The 25,923-nt window shown below is 42.0% G+C and overlaps 1 protein-coding gene across 1 annotated transcript in view; it reads right to left on the bottom strand.

The window, feature by feature from the left end:
• Window positions 1-1,746: 1,746 nt before the first annotated feature.
• antxr2a (ANTXR cell adhesion molecule 2a) overlaps window positions 1,747-25,923 on the bottom strand; it is a 101,609-nt gene continuing 77,432 nt past the window's right edge. The window contains exon 17 of the mRNA XM_085180310.1: window positions 1,747-12,416. Within this exon, the coding sequence (XP_085036436.1) occupies window positions 12,378-12,416 (39 nt within the window). The 3' untranslated portion in view covers window positions 1,747-12,377. The remainder of the gene's footprint in view (window positions 12,417-25,923) is intronic.

Below are 25,923 nucleotides of genomic sequence, written 5' to 3'. Positions count from 1 at the left end.
CAGCGTTTCAGATCTGCCCTCCTTCCGCAGTCTGGCCTAGATTAGGGCCTGCTGGGAGCGGGAGCTCCGAGCAGACCTCATCTCCAGGGGGAGAAGAATGGAGAAACAGAACATCAGCAAAATACTATTTAAACACCAATGTCCGATTTTTCGCCCGGGTTTCAGACCAGTGTTTTTAAATTTAATATTAGTTTTGATGAGATGCTCATGGGTATTTTTTTAGGGGTGCAACGATACACAAAATTCACGGTTCGATATTTTTTCGATACAAAAAAAATGTTCATGCTTTTTTAATTTGTCATTTATTAAAATTATAAATATATATTTTAACTCAAAAGTACAGTTTTTATATTTAATGTTGCTGAAACAACAAAGGGATAAAATAATAATTTTTAAAAAATCTGATCGAGAAGTCACTCATCTTTGGAAAAGAGAGTTTATTACAGAGAAATGGCTCTTTCCGAAATGAAAGCTATACTATACGCTTCTTCTGGGCTATATTCTCAGCAGCATATTAAACATATCAGGTCCCCATAAGGAGAATCATGTGCTAACGGCTGTCTAAATGACTCGGCTAAAGTTTGTAGCATGCTTGCTTGTTGTTTTTCTCTGCTTCCACTCGTCTTTGCACGAGGATGATGTCGGAGTAAATGTGCAGTCATATTCATTGTGTTCCCACTAGTGCTGTCAGCGTTAATCTCGTTAAATGGTAAATGGTAAATGACATTAACGCCATAACGCGGCAAATCTCCGTTAACGAGTTACCGCGGATCGCCCGTGCGTGGGGCTGGACGGCGTCAACATGTTAACAAGCTAACTGCGCTAACGCACTAGTTCCCACAAATTGAGCATTGCGTGGCACATCCGACATACTGTTTTACTTTTGTCCATGACAAGCTTACCTTCAGGGTCATACGTCACATGAAAACCAAAATAGTTCCAAACGCCACATCTGAATGAGGGTGGGGGAGGTTCAATTTGCCATGTTGCAACGAGCTTAGCTTCTGTCTTGCTAGCTTGCGCTGCGCTCAGTGGATCTGCACTCGACAGTGCAGCCTAGGCGGAGTAGTCGAGCGCAGATCCACTGAGCTCTCAACACAGACAGACTCATCAGAAGAAAAGTTGATAAAATAAATTTAAAAAAAAAAATTTGTATTGTTCATACATATGCGTACCGAACCGAAAGCACTGTATCGAACAGTTCAATATCGATACGAGTATTGTTGCACCCCTAGTATTTTTGCAGCCCCTTTTTAATGACATGTACAATACATACATGTGATTAATACCATAACCAATGGCTTCTTATAAGCAACAAAGGATCCAAACACATGCACTTAAAGAAGTCAGATGGTATTTTTGGAAATCTCTTGTTAATACTGTAGCCTGTACAAAAAGCTAGTTTTAGCTACTGGAAGGTTAATCCTTGGTTTTTCTCTTTTGGACCCAAAACATTTTTTCACTGAGCTTGGAGGATAAACGTCTTGGATGGCCTGTACCCCATAAAGGTCCCAAACTGTGAAGGCTTCATCTTCACACTTTGAATCTACTGCAGGTCGCTAAGTTTAAACCACTTTTTCCTGACATGTCAAAGTTTTATTCAGTTAAACTGCCATAAAAAGTTGATTGTAACTCACTAGGAGTGTGATCGACCCAACACACCTCTCTGCAGGATAACGTTTCACTGTGCTATAACCGTATTTTGCTTGAGCTCCCTGCATTCATACACATACAGTTTCTATTTCAAATCCATTCAAAGTAAGAGAGAGCTACTTCTGTTGAAATGTAAAATGCAGAAGGTTTCCCAATAACGCACTTAATGTGCAACTCCAGGCAATTACTAACACCAAATGGAGTCAACAAGACCTTTGACTGGTCAACTGGGGTTATTTTTAGTTTCTCCATGTGAGCTCGGACATCTGCAAACTGAAGCTTTCTAATGGCGAGCCGGGGAAACCCCACTAAAAGTCTGTGGGTAAATAATGGCGGCATCTGTGACATCAGTAAACACTTTTCTGGTGAGCTTATAGCCTCAGTTGTTAACTTCAAATCATATCCACAATAATGGTTTTCATTTTGCAAATAATGGTTGTTGGATCTTTGAACTGAATCAACTCTGGGATTTCCTTACATGGATTACCAAACATGCAAGACATTCAGGTCACAATCTTTCCTCTTATGGAGTGTTATGGGTTCAGATATTGAGGGTGAGCACAAAAACAATAATGGTCCAGAAGAGTTTCGGTCAAACAATGATTTTAATGAACACACGTGTGGGGAGATGAACACTGCACACAGACAGCATCGATCTCCAAATGGTGGAGCATTACTCAAACTCTTATAGCCACTGTTGACCCCCACCTAGTCGTAAAAGCCTAAACATTCACATTTTTCTAACTCCTAGCGTGCCTGACTTATGGCCTTGGCTCCCTATTTTGTCTGCCTTTAACAACGGTGGGAGTGAAGCTCCCGTGGAATGTGCTCCGTCTCCTCTACTATCAGAAAAAGCAAGGTCCTGACTCTCTGAAAACAGTATTTCTTATAACTCAGCAGTATAATGCATCATAAACAATATCATTCATTCACAATAAATCAGCAGTCCAATGTAATACAAATCAGTTTAACAAATGTAATCGTTATCACCTTCTTCTAATTCAGGAGAATAATGCAAACTAAAACTACATAATAGCTTCACAATCCTTAATTAGGGGCATGACATGGCATAAGATAATATTATAATCTCACAGGAGCGTCAAGATCAGTTCGGAGGTAGAAGGAACAAGAACGGGGCAAAAAGTGCCTTTTATTGAGCGCTGATTACTAAAAGCTCAGTATAAAACAATAAAAAGCACAGACCTTGAAACTGGGAAAAGAGGAGAGACGCTAGAAGACAAGCCGAAGACAAAGGGGTATTTACTCAGAGGGCTTATGAAACAAGACACAGGTGGAGAAAATCATCCACTGATGAGCACACAGAAGGAAAAAAACAGGAAGTGAATAAAACAGAGACAACTAACAGATATTAATAGATAAATACTAGATACAAGAAAGAAAGTAACACTAAAAAAAGACTAAAAGCTAAAGGAGAGCACATAACACGTTTGGTCTCTTCAGTCATTTTATACCCGTCTGCTTGCATGTGTTGTTGTGTTGGAGCATAATTTATTGTTTATCATGTAGGAAAGTAAGCACACTTTTACAAAGCAGGCATGTGTGATATATGAGTAAATCCCCCCAGACGTAACAGACTACAGAGAAACAGCAAAGTGAAGCACCACCACTGCTTACCTCGTGTATTTCTTTGTGCAGGAAATCAAAAGCACATTTCACCAAAGTTAACTCAGTTCTCATTAGTATCAGAGCTTCTCACTGCTTGCTCACCCACAGACATAATCCACTACATTAGCACCATTTCCAAACATCTGCTGGAGAAGTCAGAGGCGATCTGCTGCCTCTTCTGCTCATGCCTCTTTGGAAATGTGACATGATTACATACAAACACCTCCAGCCAATGTTCCCCTCTGCCTTCATTAAAGTGCAACGCAGAGCGCTGCTGGCAAGGTGACTCGACCCGGGTCTGCTGCAGCTCCACCCCCATCGGTTCAGCCCAGGCTCCCAGAGCCCCACGCGATTGGCTCAGAGGGCCATCCATCAGTGCGGGTAGTGGGTCAGTATGGGTTCAGACGTGGAGCAGAAGCGACCGCGGCTGCCTGCGTGGATCTTCTGCTCAAAGAAGACCTGCCATGAGCTGACAGCCAGTATGTTGGAGGTTTATCATTATCAGGCTCCAGACGGCCTGCCGACCCCTCCGGCCGGACAGGTGATCTCTCCCTGGCCGCCTGACTCAACATATGCCCCCGTGGAGCTTCAACACACATATTGTGCCATCATTATTTCATACCTAGCAGGAGCTTCACGTAGCACGGCCCAAATGTAGGTGCAAATGCCGGCTACTGTGAAAAGAGCTCCCCCCGCATAAGTAGAAATAGGTTGGAGAGGGAAACAAAGCACAGAAACGGCATCCGTAACCTTTTGCATGTGTTGGCCATCTGCTCATTTTAGAACAGCTTCAAAAACACTTCACACAAGCGATTTCAAAAAGCAACACAAGATTTTTGTCATGTCGCTCACCACTGCCAGAGTCTTAGCTTAATATTTATCACGTTTGCAAACTGATCATAGAGATTTACTTTAAACACACACTCTAAGCACACGCAGACTCCACAGGAACTCCTGCTTATCATGTCACTTCACCTGAGTGGTAAATGGAAAGGTTTTCTTAACTGTAGCCAATGAAATGGCAAATGGCATTAAATGTTTGTTACTTCAAGACTTTTATAAAGAAATTTCCTGTATCTACACTAAATTAAAATGGCCTTTTAATGTATAAACATGAACCACTTTACAAGAACTTAGAGTTCGTAGACCTCTACTCGACTAATCTTTGTTTAAAGATGGTACATATGTTAATTTAAATGAATTTAACAGTTAGAACTTGTTTTTTGTACTAGTATACTTTAAGGGTTGATATGCATTAAGTCCTGTTTTGATTAGACGGTTAAACATTAACAGGGCTGCATGTGTGTTAAACTATTTTGGCAACTGAAATGTTATGTCAAATACAAGATGGTATTTTGTTTTTTAACCATTTTTTCACACATGATGCAAAATGATGCAAAACACTCTGAAACGACAGACTATAGATTGATTAGATTAATCCCTCGGGTGGGTTCCTCCGGGAAATTCAGTTATAGAACTCATATAGAACTTAAATAAGAAAAATAGACAAAACCAACTTGATATTACTCACTGGTGTACGGAGTCCTGTTTTTAAACCTGATTTTATTTTAACATTTTGTCCGTTTTGGAGCCTCAGGCTATTTAAATAAAAATGCTGTTAGCTAACTTAGCTAACTTGCTAACTTAGCTAACTTGCTAACTTAGCTAACTTAGCTTGTTAGCATTAGCAAGGAGCATCCAAAGGACACTGAATGTTTAATAAAGATGGACATAGCCACTGTGATAGCTTTATCTTTTGTGAAGCTACGTGAGGGACCTGACTGAAAACCAACGTGCCGCCAGAGCACATTTTTGGATGTATTTTATCCGCCTGGGAACAATCGGCTGGTTTACAGCTAATAATTGACTGTATATGAAATAAATGCCCTCACCATTTTGGAGTTTTGTAATTAAATGACCAAGGGTTGGGTCGACTGTACAAAAACAGTAAGACTGCAGACTCATGGCGTAATTGTCAATCACATTTCCTGTTTAATTGTCCTTTCTGACTCTAATGTAAACTTAACATGATATTATATCCGATAAGACTATGGACATGAAGACTGTAGACTTCTGTTGAATCAGACTTCTGCCAAGTGCCCCCCAAACATTTCTGCAATTTAGTTCAATGTATACAGTGCCGATATGCTTTATATTCTAAGGTATAGAACAATACAGAGAAATCAGATGACCCTGTATGAGCAAGCATTTGGCGACAGTGGGAACAAAAACCTCCCTTTTAACAGGAAGAAATCTCCAGCAGAACCAGGCTCATGGAGGGGCAGCCATTCACCCTGACCAGATGGGGGTGAGAAGCACTTTCTATACCAGGGGTGGGCAACTCCAGGTCTCACGGCCACATCCTGCAGGGTCCTTGATCCAACACAGCTGATTCAAATGGCTAAATTACCTCCTCAACATGTCTTGAAGTTCTGCAGAGGCCTAGTAATGAACTAATCATGTGATTTAGGCGTGTAGACCCAGGGTGAGATCTAAAACCTGCAGGACCGGCCCTTGAAGCCCAGAGTTCCCCACCCCAGTTCTATACTGGTCCCCTTTAGGTGGTACACAGAAACACAGAAAAAAAGCCTCACCACCAAAAAATGTGCTATTAGTGCATGGGAAGCCATATATGACAAATAGTTGCATTGAAACATTCCAAAATGCATCAAACACAAACAAGACGTAACTGAAACTAGGGTAGGTAAAGCAAATGGCACCCACCTGTAGCTGAAAGTGACTCTTTATGTAGTAATGCACAGATTTAGGCCTTTCTAATGTTCAAATGGCTTATTTATTAAAAACAAAACAAAACAAAAGTCAAACGCACAATCAGAAAGTATTTTATCACGGGTACCTACGTGAAATGATGTTTTTGGCACTTTGTTTGTAAGCCCCGGAGCTTTCGTCTTGATGGATAACATCATTTAAGAGAACTGAGTCACTGTAGTTGCACCTTCCATCTCAGTTTTCCACATTCACTTAAAGCCACTGTAAAATCACAAAACGTATTTCCTTCTCTTCCGTCACATTAAAGCTTTATGACTTGCATTACATATATGTGGCTTCCCACTACTTTGCTGTTCTCTTGAAATAAATGTACACCATTACCGACACTCTAATCATCTTACAGGAGTCCTAAATCTTTATCAGCATATATAGTATATTGGGCTTAAAAATTCACAGCAAGCTCACAGGAAAGAGCATCAAGATAAAGCTCTGAAATCCCAAACCGTCAAGCTCTCCTAATCCTCCCACCTGCATTTTCCATAGCCGTCAGTGAACAGCAGCCCTCCATATCGCCTGAGAAGGGGATTTAGTTGTAATGCTTTCGGAAATACAATGCATAAAATCAATTGTCAACTCTAACAAGCTGTTCTTAGGGCGGATGGACGGCCCTCTGGATCTGACAGAGTCTGGGTTCGGGCTTTGAAAGGTTAGCGGCTGTACAGCGCTGCAGCATTTGATCCCACAGTTACCCGAATTTCAGAGACAACTGTGCAAATCTGGATAACCTGGGAAGCCAGACGGGCTTTCGGGGGGCAACAGCTGCTTAAGTCCATTCGCTGCCTGCCAGAGAAACTTTATCAGGGGAAGTGGAGGTTGAAATTTTATGGCAGCTAAGCCCCCTCCATCAAATTGTGAAAACAGAACCTTGTGGCACAGATCAGGATGGATTTAGGAGTTTGCTTGCTGTTTTCTTGGCTGCAAGCGCTAATATAAAAATAGAAGAATGCAAAGACCTTCGGATGCCGCTGTCCTCATGTGCCACTTTTATTCCAAGCACGACGTTAGTTTCCATCTGAAGTACAATAGTGAATTGCAGGCAGACGCCGCTACAGTGGAAGGATGTGAAATTTTCCAGCGTTCAGTCAGAAAATTACCACCGAAATTCACTTCTCCTCTACGGCGCTTCATGTTTCTGTTTTGTAACGCATTTGTGAATTTCTTTCCTGCTAAAATGAAGAATATGTGCAGCATCTAAGCTTCTTTAAACACACGACATCTTTTGGGTAAATCGGCTGCTTTATTCTCCTCTCAGATGTCTTTTCATCTCCAAACTATTTTGTTTGTTCTAGTATAGCAGTGTGTTCATATGCACCGAGTCCATTTACATAGCACATGATGTATAAGCTTGAATGACAGCATGGTATATAAAGCGGCTTCAGTGAAGTAAAGGCAATAAAGCAGATGAGTGGAAAATGTGTGAAGAGTGTTTTTGGAAGACAAACTCGGCATCGCTGCGGTTGCATTTTGTTTTTTCTTCTTCTTCTTTTCATTTATGTGTTTTATTGTTTTTATTTAAGACACATCAATGGCTACACAGCCTTCATAATGATAAAAAAAAGGCTTTTTAGATCTTGTTGGGAGCTTTGATGACGGCTCAATTTTCCCAGAAGGGTAGCCAACTCGATCGTTGGACTTATTTCATCTCAAGTGATTTTTTTTTACCCCTTCTGTGTGAAGACATTCAGCTGGTGTTTGCTAGAAACTCGGACTCACATTTTTATGTGATCTTGCACAGCGTTCGTTACTGATGAACACAAACCGAGAAAAAAAGAATAAAGGAGGAAATTCATCGTGCAAAATGCAGGAAGACGGAAAAAAAACTTTATAAATTAACAAAATGAAAGTGCATCGTGTTTGAAACAGCAGCAAATTAATTTGCTAGTATTAAAAAAACAAAACAATTAAAATGCAAAAATGTAATTTTGATCATCACCACATCTTTACCTGCAGTTAGATCAGTCATGCCTGTAGTTATTATCTTTTAATTCATTCCTTTATTTCAATGTGTTTTATATAAATACCTGATGTGTGCAGTTTAAAATCAGAGGCCAGCCTGTGGAGGGAGTCGTTACCATACACCAGACTTCAGTCTAGAAATGTCAACTTTTATGGGCTGAATACTAAAGTCAGATTATCACCAAGTGCTTCCTGCAGCCTGCTCTGTTTAAAACAACCCCGCGTGTAGCTGCCGTCCTAAGCACAACGGTAAACAGAGCAGACGAGCTGATATTTCACTAAAGCTGTTTGTAGAGTTGTGCGATTTCATTTTTTAGGAAAAAGATGATTTCTAATGTCTCTGTTTTCTAAAAGCTAAGCGAAGGGGCGAGAGTCTTCTCGTGATTTAGTTCATTATTGAATTATGCTGCATGTAGAGGCTTTTCTTTAAAAGAAAATCTTTTTGACTAATCAACAATTAAAAGTGAGTTTTTCTTCAGTGTCTTTGTAAAAACTGTCAGATTTCAGTTACTTGAAAGGAAATGATCAGACTATGACATGATGTGTCAATGCATTTGTGTGTGTTGTGATTATATAACTGGGGACGTTTTGAATACTTTTAATTTTAACGATTGATTAGTCAGTTATTCAGAAAACATTAATTCCCCAGTGGCATCATCTTCCATCTACTTATTTTTCCTGAACACGGACACTGCTTTTCCTTTAATTCCTTTGTGTGGGATCAACAAAGTTAATCTGATCTCACAGGCAGACGACAAAAAAATCGCTCTATAAGGATATAATAAATAATTACAATTAAATTAAATCACAGGGTTAATTCGTCTTAATCCTGTGTTTTTGTTTCAGAGGAAAAAGAAACCGAGACTCTTTAAAGATCTTGTTCGACTGTGAGATGATGATCGCTGCTACGTTTATAAATTCAGTAAACAGCGTGCGGGTCTGTTCAGTACTTTAACAACATTCTGCTGACTTTTACTTTTGATAGATTAAGTAAAAGCTTGAAGTCCAGACATGCAGGTTTAAATAAACTGCGCCTCGTTTGTGCCGTTTGAATAGATTTGTTCATCCTCCACCTCTACATCAAGTTTCATGAAATTTGACTTGATTGGTTTTTTATTATTTTCTAGAAAAAAACAAAACAAACCAACAACACAAACACAGTTGTTATGACTTTACAACCTCATGTGAACAGCTGAGAGTATTTTGGTTCATTTGTAACGTTAAAAAAAGTTGATTCATTTAAAAAAAAGGGTTTTACTAAGAAAATTCTGGCATCTGAAGACAATTTCAGTTTTATGAATAAGTAACATCTTTACTGTACTTCAAAACTGACTCGTGGACTGCACAAGATTATTTCTCGATGTTTAAAATACCAGAAAGGACATTAAAAATCAGATTTTGCTGAACGACACTCATGAGTGAAGCATCTAAACTAAGAAAAAAAGTGTTTTCATGACACAACAAATCCTTCCTCAACATGGCGGAGGGCTTATTGTATATACAGCCTACACACACACACACACACACACAAACTGACCCGTACACACACATACACACACCTCAGCTGGCATCTTGTCACAGCATGCAAATGTGGATAAAGCAGAAGGTGTACGAGCGCATATTTTTTACTAAATGGAAGACCTCATTTTTGGGGCGTTGAAGACCTTGAAGGGATTTTGTGTGTGTGTGTGTGTGTGTGTGGTGCCTCCGGTGACTGACTTCACAGGGGGAGAGGCTGCACACTGTCCACTCTGTCCACACACACTCTGTATAATCATGTTCCCTGTCGGGCCCTATAAATCTGTAAGGGCCCAATTAAAGATAGCCTTTAGCATGACCACCCCTACCAGCACACATGTGTTAAAGAGAAAGAGGAAGAAACACACACACAAAAACACTGTTCACTTTTTTATTGAATGTATATTTGATACAACAGACTGCAGAGTACAACAGTGACAGAAATAAATCAGATTAAAAATAAAAACAGTGTAAAACTCAGAAAAGCTTTAAAACCAAAAAAGATGCAGCGGCTCACACGAACGTGAGTCGAACTTCTTTAAGGTTCTACGTGAATATAAAATAAAGACGTGATATTAAAATGATAATTTACAATTCTGCACATGAAATGAGCCGATACAGAAAGTCGTGCATGCATATCGAACCGAAGCCGGAATTTGTTAAAAGTGGACAAAAATCAAAATGTGAAGTTTAAAGTTGTGAAGATGTTTTAAAAAAGTACAAAAATACTTGCATTTATTAAAAAAAAGAAAAAAAAAGCATTAATTTACAGAGAGGTACAAGCAAATTTGATTTGTTACCTTTAAATGTACAACAATATGTGGTGTGGGGCGGGGACGCAGCGGTGACTTGTGACATGCTGTAAGCAGGATGAGTTGTGTTGTGACTGCTATGTAAATATCTCATTAGTTTGGGTTAATAATATTCCCGTGCTCTCGGTCGCTACATAAAGACAACATCTAAGTGCTAAAATTTCTCCGTCCCCTGCAAGTCCGGAGCTGACGAGCCTATTAAATGTCAGCCTGCGAAATTATGCAAGAGGCTAAAAGCGTTTAAGTCGAACATAAATACCAGCGCACCCCGAGGATTCGATTCGGAATTATTTATGTCCCTCCGATCGGGACGGAGAGGAAACAAAGGAATAATTAGTCCGGCGCGCTGCTCGCCGCCCGTCTCGCGCGCCCTCGTGCCCACCGAATGCGAGACGCTCGCCCGTTCCCCCTCAAACTTGATGGTTGTTGAACTTATTTTTAGTGTCATTTGATAAGCTTCCCTGCTTGCACAGAGACATCCCACTGACCCAGCCACTGGTCATTGTCTATACCGCTTCCCGTCAAAGCCGGCACGCTTTGTCAGGTTTCGACTCGAATATCCATTTTGCGTCTGAAGTACGGTATCCAAAGTGACTGGATCATTCGAGCCTTTTTCTTCAGCTGCTGCCCCCTTTCCTCCCCCACAGTGTTTCCGCTCACACTAACATCATTTGGGATTGGCGTCGTGACAGCGCGCTTGAGAAATCCACAATATATTTAAGTACATATCCCTTCCTTTTTGGGCTGGGGCGGAGGAAGGGGAGGGGGACGAAATAATTTCTGGAAATGAACAATACTTATCCGTCCATCGCATCCGCTGCTTTGGGTTTACGTTTTGGACGCGGTGCACCGTCGCCGTGTCCTCTTTTTCCTGTGAATAACGCGGTAATAGGTCATTCAATGTCAAAAGGCATAAAAAACAGACAGCCAGGTCTTCACAGGCTGCTGCTTGCTGTTGCCTTTAATTATTTTAATTAAACTTTGATATTCCGCCGCTGAGCGAACTAGCGAGTCGCGACGCGGCTCGGGAGCCCTCGGAGGATTGAGACGGAGAGTCGGGCGGCGTCGAGGAAGCCGCATCTATATCTTAAAACTCTTAACTGATAGGCCTGTTTATGGTTTGTGATGTGCTACGCCTTACTGAGCAGGGAGCAGACTGAACTGAAAACAGGGGCAAAAAACACCAAGCGCCATGTCAAGGTCTTAAAGGCATCAATCCCTCAAACCTAGCTGGAGATCACCCCGGTCAGGAGGCTGTCCTGCGGTCGGATAACGCTCTATTAATTTCCTTGTCCCGAGTGCATGATGAAAGGAAGGTGTATTAAAAAAAAACAAAAAACTAAAGGGCAAAGTCTTGGTGCCTTCCAATACCTTGGGGCATCCTGTCTACAATTTGTCATGCGTGTGCACTTCTCAGTGTTAAAATGACAAGATAAGCCAGTCAAAGGGCAGCCGCCAGGCACCCGGCGCTGCCGAAGTTGGAGAGGAGTCGTGATGAGACATTGCCAAAAGGCAGTGGACTTCTGCACTTGCGAGGCCCGCTGGGATTATTCCGACTTCCACGCCAAAGGCAAACAGCCCCTTCCTCCGTGTTTTTTTCTTTTTTTTTTAAAGATAGCTTCTGTCTGTGTCCACGAAATGAGGTTTTTCACAGAAGCTGCAATATGGTCAGAATATGTTAAGCCTTTGGTGCGCATGAAAAGCTAACCGTGTCTGAGTGCTACGTTCTGGGGCCGCGTTCCTGCTTTGGCCTTTTTTTATTAAATAAAAAGATTTGGTTTGAGGAAAATCTAGTAAATAACTTAATAAATGAAAATTAAAGCGCTGTCGTTCTCCCCGTTTTTAAAACTGCAGAGAGGAAAAAGAACCAGAGGGGGAAACTTTGTGCAGAGTGAAGCAGAGCGAACAGATAGTGGTTTTAGCTGCAGGGCTACACGTCTTTGAGAACAACCTGAAATTCTTCTCTTGTCCACAGCGATCAGCACATGCTGGTTTTCACACAGTAGTTCTTCTTCTTCTGTTTTACACGTGCTGCACGCGGCTGAAGTTAATACACCGGCCCTGAAAATGACACACACACACCGAGAGGATTAAAACTTTAGTAATAAACGTCCACATTTTTTTTAAAAATGTCTGAATATTAAATAAAATGATTTGCATTTGATTTTGATTTTGAATTTGCATAATTTGAAAACACGTATTCCTGTGGGAGATATTTCTATACATATTATATATTCTTTAAATTGGTAAAAAAGGAAAGAAAAGTATAATTCAGACAGCAAAATAAATCGATCAATATTGCGATTATATTATAAAATACTGATATAGGTCTCACAAAACAATCCCCTTCCCCACGCACAAATAAAACAAACTGAAGAAGATTTTCATAAACACACACAGAGTGTAAACACACCAGGATGGATGTTCAGAATAAATCAAGTGAAACAAAATCTACACTGAGCTGAAATCTTTGTCTCAGCTTCAATCAGGCGAAGAATCAACTGGTGACCCTGCAGCAGAGCTTTAAAAATAAAGCTCAAAATAAAAGATCTCAGTCGTCCCTGTGCATTGTTTTATCTTGTGTGTGTTTGCAGCTTTGCCTGAGCCTCTGTGCGGCAGCGCCCTGCTCACTAACAGTAGGCTGACTGGCACCAAGAGGGAGCTCTCGCACAGCGAATCCCCAGCAGCCCGTCAGCCTCACATCTCTGCCTGCGTGAGCCTCCTCTCTCTCTCAGCTTCCTCTAGCCTGACTCCAGCATCATCCAGGTGCTCAGCTACACTTCATTCACTGATGCTAGCTGTGAAATTTGTCTTTCACTCATTGTTTTACTGGGTTGTTCTGGAATTTCACCGATTCTTTATTACGCAAAGCTCGCCCTCTGAAAGGCGAGAGATCTGGTTCGAACACAGGCCGAGAGGTCACAGGTCACAGACCAATCTCCTGATCTTCTGCATGGAGTTTTTGGCGTTTAAGTTTGGCGACTGGTCAATTCACACATTCAATGATAACAAGAGTACAGTTTGGACCCTTAACTTTCTGAGGTCGACGGCGCTCCTGGGCTGCCTGTGTGGAAAGCTTCTGTAATCCCATCGTTAACATGGTCGATTGAGTTCTGTACATTTGATTTTTTCTGGAAAATAATCCCGAAATCAAACCTTTATGGGATTTATGAGCTTAAAGAAGAAGAAAAACAGCCTGCTTTTTATGCAAGTCCTGCAAAACTCATGAACAGGTACTGCAGCTGGCAGGGTTTACAAAATCAGGATTTCTGCACGGCTGCATTGCTCTGCAGGAAGAGCAGCTCACTGCCTCACAGCAGCAAAGAGTAGATGAACATTTTATTCCTGCTTTTCAACACAGGCAGCTGAAACGCTTTGAAGATTTCATCTGAAAGGCCCCGATTCATTTCCTGCGCTGCATTTGTACCGACGCGGCGACACGTGCACACGTTCGAGCGCTACAGCTGCTTCTTTCTCCTTCTGTGGAAACAAAAGCACATTCTTTCACACGCAGGCCTAACGCCGTCCAGGTGGATGCTTCCTATTGAGGCACGGCGGACAAAAAATGACCAGGACTTTGGCTCCCGAGCTGCCTGCTGAATGTGGAGCTCAGCAGCCAGCTCCTCTGGTCCCGGAGCTCTTACAGTATCTGCTCTACAGTCTGGCTCGGGAGCAGAAGTGTGCACGGACCGACTGTGACAAGGGCTTTAGACAAGCTGGAGATTCTTCCATTTCTCATTATTTGGCAAGGCTGGTGGGTGTTTGGTGGAGGGGTGGGGGCTTTGCTCCATCTCTGCATGATAAGCCCCTCGACGTGTACCCTCTGCAACTAATCTCACACAGTCAACAAATAAGGCACATCAGATGCTGTTTTGGCCGCGGCCATCAGAGCGGCTAAGTTCAGCGGATTTTACGGGGTTTTACGTCGCGGGGGCTTGCGAGGGAAGGAGCGCTCTCTGCAGTGGCAGAATGGCAGGCGAAGCAGGGGGATATGGAGCGAGGGCGAAGCAGGTGCAGCACAATACGGTCAAACCCATTCCAGTTCCCCTGTTCCCGGATGAACGGGGCCTGACTTGGCAGGGAGCGCTGCATTGTAACTGGGCCATGTTGGAGAGACGGAGGCCCACCTGTGCCACCCGCAGCCGCAGAACAATAGTCTGAATATGTCAGCGCGCAGCGTCGGTGACGGCTCATCAGACGGACGGCGGCGTGACCGCGGATGGACGGTCGGATTAGTCAGACGGGGAGGTGGAGAGGAAGGGGGAGTGGGTCAGAGAGGGTCATCAAATCCAAGAAGACTGATTAATAAGGTTCATTACAGACAACCCGCTGGCTTTCTATTGAAACTAATGGAAACAGCAATAAATTAATAAATATAATAAATAAACAAAATAAATGCTTTAAGGTTGTGATCATGGAGGTAAAACACCATAAAAATCTAAGGATTTACGCATCATTTACTCACAGTTTTGTTCTGCAAGACACGAGAACAAAAACTTCCAAAGTGGAAGGAATAATAATCTGATTGGGGCTGTCGCCACCTACGCCGCAACTGTGTTAGGAGGCCACGGCGTGCGGAGAGGAGCCGCAGAGGTCCACGTTCGTCCGGTCCTCAGACGACACATTTGTCACTTGGACCGTCGGCTCGTTACTCGAGGCGCAGCTCCAGAAGTGAATTGGTGTGCGTGTGTTCGTATGTGTGATTCTGACTCTCATCTCTCGCGGCGTTCACACCCTGAGCAGCTCGAGTCCCCCACAACTCTTTGAAGATCTCTGCTGCACGAGGTTGTGAGATTCTGCAAACTGTTAGTGGCGACTAAACTCTGCGATTTTTTTTTTTCTTGCTATTAAACGAGCCTGCAAATGATAACCGGCAAAGCTTCAGGAAACTAACAGGGAATTTAAGGAGCAGTACTTTCCCTTCTTTTTGTACTCGAGTCGTGCATTTTCGAACCACAGATTGGCTGCCACATGTCTGCGTGAGGTTTAAACTTCACAGCTCTCCTGTTTTACATCTCGGTGCCTTTCAGTAATATGAAACTGCAATATTTAAGGTGTCCCTGTCTACCTTTTTATTATTTCAGTGTTTGCATTTGTATACTGTATGTTTGCATGTATATATGCATTGACTACTGACATCAACTTGGAGAGGGGATGACTTGAATCAACAAAGTCTGTAAGGTTGTGTAAACTCTTCAAGAAATGTCACATAACCTCAGAAAGCTTTGGCTTTCATAACTTGTGTGTGTGTGTGTGTGTGTGTGTGTGCGTGTGCACTGCAACTGTTTCCAGAGTCAACTTTCTATTTAACCCTTTAAAACCGGTCAGAGCGGGCACGCTCCGTTTTGCGCAACTACTTTTAAATCCCGGTAGCTCTGCAACCACGTAAGCTAGCGCAATCATTTTTTTTGCATATGAAACATATGAGTTGTACTTACATCTTATGCCATCAGCTTGTCCTAGGTCACAGTTTCCTTCCACATATGGCTTTGCAAAAACTCATATTGCACTGCTGGAAATAGTTTATTTTGATGCATATGCTGCTTTTTTGCAAATTTGCATTATAATATTAATTTTCGTTTTTCCTGCAAGATATAAAAATTGGTGTATTTCAAAAATAAAACTATGAAGACACTTAAAATAAATTTCCTGTGGTGGGAAACTATTTTGTGCAACTTTTTTGTATTTACAGTTTTGAGGGATAAGCCTCTTAAATTTCTCTAACTAGAAATATATGTTAAAAAAACAAAAACGATTTTCAATTTTTTTGTAGTTTATTGCACTTTTTTGCAATTTATGTAATTACTATGCACTTAATGCAGACATATTATTATAATTTAGGCTGTAATGGTTGTATTGATGCATAGCAACTTGAAATGCTCCCAAAAATGGCTCCACAGCATGTAAAAATATAATATAAGCTCTGGCGGACTTCTCTATGGTAGGTCTTAAAGGGTTAAAAGCAATACCTGCACACAATCACTCGGGTCCTTGCAAACTTATTTAGAGTGAACTGTGTCGGCTGTTGACATGAACACAGATGAACCTGGAATCTGAAGCGTTTGAAATGTTTGCGCATGAAATGCTTTTAGTAAGCCGGCACAGCTGCGGACCCGGCTTTCATTTCACTAAAGAAGCGGAAAATATTATTTTCCGTTCACTGCTGAATACTTTCCTACACATTAGGCGCTGAATGTGCAGGGTTTTGGGACACGCGCGACAAGGGTGACACCTTGACAACTTTCTGGGTCCCCCTGTTGGCTGGAATAACAAACCTAAGCATGCATTCCAGACTTTCTTGCACTAATTAAGCAAATAACTTGTAAACCATCAACGATTTAGAAGCTAAAGAAAAACTTGGGTTTGTCAGAACAAGTTTGAAATGTTTTTCCGTCGTTGTTTTTGGGAGATTGCTGGAAATAAACACAGCTGATGGAGAATTAGCTGCTTTCCAAATGTTTGTATTGGCTTGGTGTATTAATTGATTGTATAGTTTGTCACATTTACAATATCAGAAACCAAAAAAAAAGATGCACGAAAAGAAGAATCCATTTAGGTTACAGAACGAATCTCCCATCTGGACTGTAGTGTGAAAACACTTGCAAGCATGAGAGTTGTAATCCAGTTGCAAGATGCTTATTTTGCAGTGATAAGCTACAGGCTTTGAAAGATTTTATTACCAGAACAGAGACTTTTTTCCCACATTAGGGCTTTGCAGCGTATACAGTAGCTTAGTTAATCTAGGGCTTACTTAATCCAACAGCAACACTCATCACTCATTATTCCAACACTCGTCTCTGGTTGAGACAAAATGTTAATAAGCTGAGCAGCAAATTCTTACTGCAAAGTACTCGCGTACAGTTATGCATGTTGCATTTCTCTTACAGTGACCACGTGTGGCACGAGGTCAGGCCGCGGTTTTTCGTGATGCACGCTCGGGCATCATGTGTCAGAGTAGTGACCCTAACAATGAGAAAGATCAGACGTCCAACACGACTGCGACAAATGTTTCTGACACTAATATTGTATCCATCGATCGTCTGCAGAATTTAAACCACTAAATAAGAGACTTGTCCCAATGAAACATCTTCGCTGTATATGAAGCAGTAACATGTGCACACAAAATCTTTTAATACATTTTTAGATAATATCATAAATGCTTTGTAACAATAAATAACAAAGCAACAATCAGCTTCCTCAGGTAACTTCCTGATCCTGTTTTCGGACACCACCTCCACCATCTTGAACCCGAGCTGGTGATAAAGTTTCTTTACTGCTCTGCAGCTCAAGATGATGAGTTAAAGTCTGTCCGACCGAGAGAGGAGAGATCAGAGACGACTACATGAGTCTGAATACAGCAACGACAGCGAATTTAACAGTGTGTTTGTTAAATGTTAAGTACCACAGGTGGTCATCAGGAACTAAACTATCAAAATAAAAGTGAGGAGACTGTCCAACAGTCGTGCTGCTGCCTCAGAGAGATGAAAAATAAAACTACACTTCGCGTGCATGTTACTTTAACCCTTTAAGACCTACCATAGAACCAAGTCCACCAGAGCTTATATTATATTTTTACATGCTGTGGAGCCATTTTTGGGAGCATTTCAAGTTGATATACATCAATACAACCATTATAGCCCAGATTTTAATAATATGTCTGCATTAAGTGCATAGTAATTACATAAATTGCAAAAACGTGCAATAAACTACAAAAAAATTGAAAATCGTTTTTGTTTTTTTAACATATATTTCTAGTTAGATAAATTTAAGAGGCTTATCCCTCAAAACTGTAAATACAAAAAAGTTGCACAAAATAGTTTCCCACCACAGGAAATTTATTTTGAGTGTCTTCATAGTTTTATTTTTGAAATACACCAATTTTCATATACTGCAGGAAAAACGAAAATAAATATTATACTGCAAATTTGCAAAAAAGCAGCATATGCATCAAAATAAACTATTTCCAGCAGTGCAATATGAGTCCTAAGCATCCCAGAAACGACACAAAGTCATAAAGTCAAAGATAACTTTTAAAAACACCAGTATAGGCTCATGAGGCCCTGATGGTAAAAAAAAAACAACTACATTTCCGCGAAGCAGATACCACACCACAAATCAACGGCACGTCTCTGGGATGAACAAGTACGACTAGTCCGTCACACCGAGGCCTCAACCCAGACGAGGTAAACATCCTTCCTCCAGAAACCACAGGAGTCCCCCGAGGTTCAGTGTAAAAGCCAAAATATTACCTGATATCCTCTCTGAACTATTTCACTATTGTGTGAAGATCATTCTCTCAAATTAAATTACATATTGGTGAGAGACTTACGACATTTTAGCTTTAGCTTGCAGAGTTTGCTCAGGACATATTTTTTATGTTTCTTCTGTTTGTGCAGGAAACTAATATCAGTGCACCACATTTGAACTGCTCCCCCCCCCCCCCCTCCTCCTTTGTATTAAAGGGCCTTACTGCCTTTGCATTGCAGTGCATTACACACCAGCCTGATGAGATCAAGGATAAATATGCACTTTAAGACTAATTCAATGACTATTTTAATATTCCTGTCATGATCCCGAGTCCGTGTTCCCTCTCTGGGTCAGAGATATCGATAACAAACACTGATAACTTTCCTGATTGATTCACGGCTCATCTTTATATCAATATGTTTTGAATGAGATAATATGAAGTAAGGATTAGACACCAGTGATTTCTTCTTCTTTCGTGAGACTGCTACACTTCACGCTTTGACTTTAAGTAGATGCTGTACAGGGATGCATATATGCTACCATCCAGCAGATGTGGATTCACTGGGTATCCTGTTAACTAATAAATACGAAGGTTCTTCAGGGACAGAATTTTATGAAAGATGAATGCAAAGTTTCTTTCCATGTTCAAAAAAATCAAGGAATCAATTCTTTAGGGTTTCTGAACTAAGCTATAAGCTGCTTAGTTTTAGTAATCTGCTGAGTTTTCATAAACAAAACACCAAAAACAGATAAATCCGATACCATGTGACCATGTTGTTGTTTCCTGAGTTACATTCTGGATTAACTTGATTTAACTTAATTTAAGCTCTTTTCTTAAACCTTATTTAAGACTTCTGTGAGCCCAACAAAAATGTAAACATCCACTTTTAAAATCACGCTGACAGCAGTGATCTGAAGAGAACTTAACTTAATCTGTTGTGTTTTATAACAATTTCAATTTATTTGTTATTAAAAAACAGGAAAATTTAACTGAGTCAATAATGCAGAATCAGACTGTATCAGTGCGTCTAAAGTAGGGCTGCCACAAACGATTATTTTGATAGTCGACTAATCAGATCATCATCCATTTGGACGTACAGTGTACAGCTTATTGCACCAGCAGCATCTGCTCTTATATAACTATCATTAGCTTACAGCTTTAAGTGTTTAAGGTATGTGCTAACTAAAAATAAAGACAAGATGATAGTTTATTAAATTTTAATGAAATTTGCAGATTGTTTCGGTGAAGTTTAATAAACTCCTTGCTATCTAAAATATAACGGGACACCGGAGTAAATTCTTGAGCATCTCACACTTCTGATAATCAGCTGTCTGCTTGACATTTATTCAGCTGTGTAAAAACTATAACTTTAATCTCAGCCAAACCGATTTACTCAGGAACAAATAAAATACTAAAAAAAGTCAAACAATAACATTTTTAAGTTATCTAAGTGACTTATATATGTTTAACCTGAGTAGCGAATGATTTGCTGGGAGTCCGGTGTTCTCACGGCTCTAGTTAGCCTAGCCCCCGGCAAGCTATCGAGCTAGTGGCTAACAGACATCTCCGAAAACATCAGAGTGCTTTTGAAAATATGTGACGCCTTGATAAACAGAGCAGATATTTGAGGTTTACACAGCTACATTCTCACCTGAAAATATGTTAAACGTTTATTTTGTGACCCAGAAAGAATAATAAGAGTAATATTAAAACTTACTAGCTGCCGCCATTGTTGGAAACGGAGCTGGGCTGCGCTATGAATTCGGGGACGGAGCTACTTCTTCTTCGGGGTTTAACGGCAGCTGGCATCCTTGTACATGCAGTGCTGCCATCTTCTGTTTCAGTCCGTTATTACACTCTTAAATCCTACTACTTATTCCTGTGTCTTTTGGGATCTTACAAAGCTTCAAACGACGCGTCGACTATTAAATCAGTCATCGACGATTTTGATAGTCGACTAATCGTGGCAGCCCTAGTCTAAAGCAGGAGCAAATATAGTTTGTCTCAGAGACCTGCAGGATGAGATTTTTGTATTTTTAAGATGTTTAAGCTACGTGAATTAAGCGTTAGACAAACAGGCCAGAAGAGTCCGTATAAACTTTAACTAACACCACCGTGTGCTGGAATTTACACGGTGGCATTCCTACAAACTTGAAAACATATCCACTTGACGTGAACTCAAATCGATTTAATACTTTTTAAGTTTTTTATTAGTAAATGTTTGAGACTTTTAAGAACACGCAGCCACCTTGTGTATTTGTGCAGCGTTGGTTCAAACCCAAGTACAAGAAAGCAAACACTTGATTTTAAAAAAAAAAAAGGTGTGAACTATTCCCTTATGAAATCCACGATCTCCCGGAAGCAGCAGACTTCGACATGTTAAAAAACAACTCCGCGCGGTGTCATCCTCCCCTTCGAGTCCCTGCCTGTCGAGCCTCAGCCACCAGACATGTGTTCTGTTTTACTCGGTGTCCTCTGCCACATATTGAACAAATTAAAAGTTCAAGTTGGACGGAGAAGCACAGCTGCACGGGGACAGAGGACAGAGCCAGAGTGTGAGCAATCCTCCCTTCATGAGGCTGCTGGCCCTCTTCTCACAGCCCCTCGTCCACACACACACACATGCTCAAAGACAGACACACACATATACGCTGCCCACACAGCACTGCCATCTGGCCTGCTGGGAAATCAGAGCCACCTGAGACTCGGCCAAATACATGATGCTCGCTGACAACTCGGGCATTTCTACTGATTGTAAAGAAATGAATAAAGATTACACAAGCACATAAGGTACATTGGAGGAAAAAACTGTAACTCCCTTCAGTGCTGCTGTGAAGTTTAGCAGATAGCTCGGAAGAAGCTGGCGAAAAAGTGCGACTTTCAGGAGGAAAGTTCCAAAACAGGAAAGAGTTTCCGTTCTTACTTAACGGCCTTAAGAGCTGTGCGTATACGCAAACACTATAGTGCAGTGAGCCGCAACACTACACGCACTTTGATACTCATTAAGCTTCTGTGTCACTACCAAAAACGTGCAAATGCATGGTCGACGCCAGAGCAGGGAAGGCAGTTGGTGTCCTGCGACATCTCCAACTTATTTGGAACTCGACCTCCCTGAATGTTAGGGTCCAGATCAGACTACTGAACTCTATCGTCTTCCCTACGGCACTTTACGCTAGTGAAACCTGGCGCTCAACAAGTGCAACTATTCAACACCTGAACGTGCTTCAACAACGTGGCCTGCGGCGAATCCTGAGAATTTCCTACCGGGACCGAATAACAAATGAGGAGGTCCTACGAAGAGCACCCGCCCGCGGGCCATATTTTACGCCTACCCCCTCATCGCCCAGCTAAGATTGCCGTGACATGGCGTCCACGCACTGGCAAGCGAAAGCAAGGCCGACCAAAGACCGCATGGCGTTGAACATTCATGGACGATCTGAGAACTGTTGCCTGGGACGAAGCTGAAGCAGTCGCTGCTGACCGACATCGATGGAGATCACTAGCTGCCCGATGCGCCGCCCAGCGTAGGAGGTGCTAAGTGCTAAGTGCTAAATGCATGGTCAAAAGTATGCAGACAGATAAAGCACAGACTGGATTGTGTGCTCCTGTAACAACATCCGTTCTCTGGACTAAGCTGGCCGCTGGAATTTGCTTCCTTTCAGTAAAAGATCCAACACTGACGCTGGGTGTTAAACTCTGAATACATCCCACAAGTGTCGGATATGGTTGAGGGCAGAGTTCTGTTAACTAGTCAAATTCCTCAACGTCAAAAGTGGTGTACAAATTCTTGATGAACCGGTCACATATGGGACCCTCAGCAAAAATTTGAGACACACATCCATAAAATATCAAAGTCATTGTTTCTGCCTTATACTTTGTTTCAGTTTGACTTTACTGCTGGTTCCACATCTTTGTCCAACAATACTGTGTTTTAAAAACCGAACCATGTCAAGTCTGAAGTCCTGCATATGCTGCAATTTACTTTAATGGATCAATATTTGTGTGTACCAAGGTTTTGCACAGAAAACACTTCCTGAAATACATTTTCAACAAGGAATCAGTGGGTAGAAAGGAGAAAATGTTAGCACAAAGTCCAAGGAGTCTAATTCACACCAGAAAAAAAACCTATTGCAAACCAAAAGTGCAGAAACTGCACATCCCATGTTAACTTTAGTCCCAAAGAGACTGTAGACTGCATCACGTCTGCTGTGATATCCGCTCCATCCATTCATTCTCCTCCAGTTGTCCTTATGAGGGTCGTGGGGGTGCCTGAACAGGTTCACATTCACATATATGGGCAATTTAGTGCTACCAATGAACCTAACCCCACTAACTGCATGCCTTTGGACTGTGGGAGGAAGCTGGAGTACCCGGAAAAACCCACACAAACACAGGAGAACGTGCACACAGAAAGGCTCCGCCCAGAATCTCCAAATAACCGAGAACATATTCTGTGAATCTTTAAATATCACGGACACCTTCTGTTAATTCTATTCATCATCACACTGATGATACAGAGCTCTGCTGAGAAACCTGGGGCACTCCCCGATGGCTGCAGCCTCCCTCAGCAAGACAATAAAAGAAGCTCCTAAGATGTTGTCTCCAGAAACACGACAATGATCCACTGCTGTTCTAATGCAAGCCCCTAATACATTAGCATAGAACAGAATGAATAGAACAGAATAGCCCTTTATTGTCATTGTACACGCACAACAAAAGCACGGGTGCACCACAGCGACTGTGCTGGAATTAAACGTCTGTGTAGTACTGATATATACATTCAGACATCTTTAATAATTCAGTAACTAGCATTTGCAGTTGAAATTGCATGACGATAAAGTTGAATTCTCTACACTATATTTATATTTCATGGGTTTTCAAGCTGCGACGCCGCTTCGCTTCTCTGTGAATAAAGCGGTGGATGATGGGAAATCGGGCTCTGATGGCTACTCGACTGACCCTGGGAGCAGAGAGGGAGTGAGTGACAGCTTGCGGTAAAAAAGTTACGCTAACAGGCAGCAGCATATGGTCTGCAGACTGTCAGAGCATTGCTGGCTCCCATTTCTTGCAGACAGGAGAATATTTCAGCGGAAAAGAAAATCTGAAGGCAGAAAAGAAAAAGGTCGAGTTGTTTGGGCTGCTTCTTTTTTTACGTTTCTGCTGCAACTTTGAAAACTGTGTCGATCGGATCGGGAGCATCTTGCAGCAGAGTTCGTTTTCTAACCGTTACAGCAAGTCAGCGGCCAAAGTCAAAAGATCAGATCTACAGATCAGATCTGCAGAAATCTGAGAGCTGTTATAGTTAAGAACTGATCCATTTAACATGAACAAGAATCTAGATTGTAGATTTTTTTGTTAATGTTTCTTCTCTGTGCATCAAACTCACAGCAGTCGAGCTTTTGCACGTCTCAGTTACACACTAGCCTTTATTTTCCTCTGTTTTCCGCCCTCCGCCGCGACCCGGAGGCGATAAAACAGATGCGTTTACGCTGTGAAGACCCCAGCCCCTTCCTCGCCCAGTGTTTCCAGACAATACAACTGTTGCTGGCACACTTGCATCTTTCGCTCTCACTCCTGGCTGCTGTGTGCTCGCCCTCTTAGTTTTTCTTCACTTCTTTGGTTTTGTTTTCATGCCTCGTGCACGATCATCTCATGCACATCCCCACACTACTGCTTCTACTGTCTCTCACAGTCCACGTGTTCATTTTGTATTACAGATGACTTCAACGGCAAAGTTATCACAACTTTCAAGCCTAATTTTTTCTGCGCACACATCAAACGAACACTTTGAAGCCTGACATTTAGCAGACAGATGTATCTCCTACTGGGTCCATGCTGATGGGATAACCTCAGCTTTTCGTAGCTCCTTTTTTACCCGACTTGGCAGAAAAACTATGAACACTACATCAAAATCTCCAAGAAGTCTGCGAGAAAAAAGAGGAACAGCCACTTTCACGTCTAACTTCTTGCATGTGTGATCGGTTTACTTGCAAATAAAGCTAAAAAACTACTCTGCAGGCAAGGCAACCTTTCAGTTTCCTGCAGAAAAGGTGTAGTTTTAATGCACAAATACATGTCAGCAAACATTTGAGGTCTGCGCTCGGTTAAATTAGGTTTAACCACCTGATGATGAGGACGAGCTTGTTGGTAAGCAGGTGCTAATCTGTACCTGTTCAAGCACGCAGCTGATCATCGTGCTTAAAGCACCAGCTAAACGTCTGACACGCACAGCCTCTGCATCGCGCGTTTCTCGCTGCAGAGATAAACAATATCTCCGGAAGCAGCAGTACTGTAGGTGCAGCTGTTTCCTGCCCAGGCCTCCCGCTTGCTTCCACTCACCCCCATCCTCGCTGGTTTTGTCAGAATAAGTGCACATCATTGGCAGCTAAAAGCTCTGGGCACCGTCCCTCTGGTTGTTCCAGAGAAATGCCAATCGTTTTGGCGTCAACGGGGCCCTCACAGACGGCGCATGAAGGCACAGATGGCACTAATGGACGAGCAGAATCCAACCGAGGGACCGGGACAGAGCCACACCGGAGCGCCGTCCAAATAACTGTAGTGTGAATGTACTGTATGGCCAACGCGTCACTCTGCTCTAGCGGGGCCGGTGCCACGGCAATGCGGCATAAAGAATTTAAAATGATAAAATAATCATAAGAGAGAGAGACCGTGGGAGGATCAGCGTGGAGTGGTGCCAAGAGGATCAGACAGAGGAGAGATTGTTCCTGGGCTGATATGTGCTGAAGCGATTTAGACAGGCCTCGTCCAAGTCAACCCACTCCAGTCCGACAACTGGGTATACAGCTAATGGACAGACTGAAACGCTCTGTGCCAAGGAAGAGCCGCTTTATAGACTGCACCTTCTCCTGGTACAATGGTACTTTTGTACAACGTGCGAGCCAGCCGATAGCCCGTTCCGAGACCCGCGAGGCGTCAGACTCGCGTTTAAGCTTCTTTCTTTTTTCCCTCGTTGACGAAATCTTTCCCTGCGTTTCCACGTGATGCCCACATACTGCACAATTTTAACATTTGTTGTGTAATGCATTCACAAAAACACTCCTATGTCTCTTATTTAGCTAGTAGTGCTAAACAGATGCTTGTAGGAAGAACTAGTCACAGCTTTTGCTGGTGCTAAATGGCTCCCAAAAACCTGTTTGGAGCGCCGTGTACTTTTGATAAAAGTTTAAATACTTCCAAGCGGTCGTGATACTTTATGTTTGAGCTTTTTTCAGCCGTCTGTGTGGTTTCTAAAAATGCAAGCGGCTTTCGAATAGGAGTAAAAAGCAGATAAGTGGGCAGCTTGGAACTAGAAAATTATAG

Source organism: Neolamprologus multifasciatus, chromosome 12 (assembly GCF_963576455.1).
Source record: "Neolamprologus multifasciatus chromosome 12, fNeoMul1.2, whole genome shotgun sequence".
NCBI lineage: Eukaryota > Metazoa > Chordata > Actinopteri > Cichliformes > Cichlidae > Neolamprologus > Neolamprologus multifasciatus.
The sequence above is the reverse complement of the archived record's forward strand: the minus strand, read 5'-3'. Positions and strand labels throughout refer to the sequence as shown.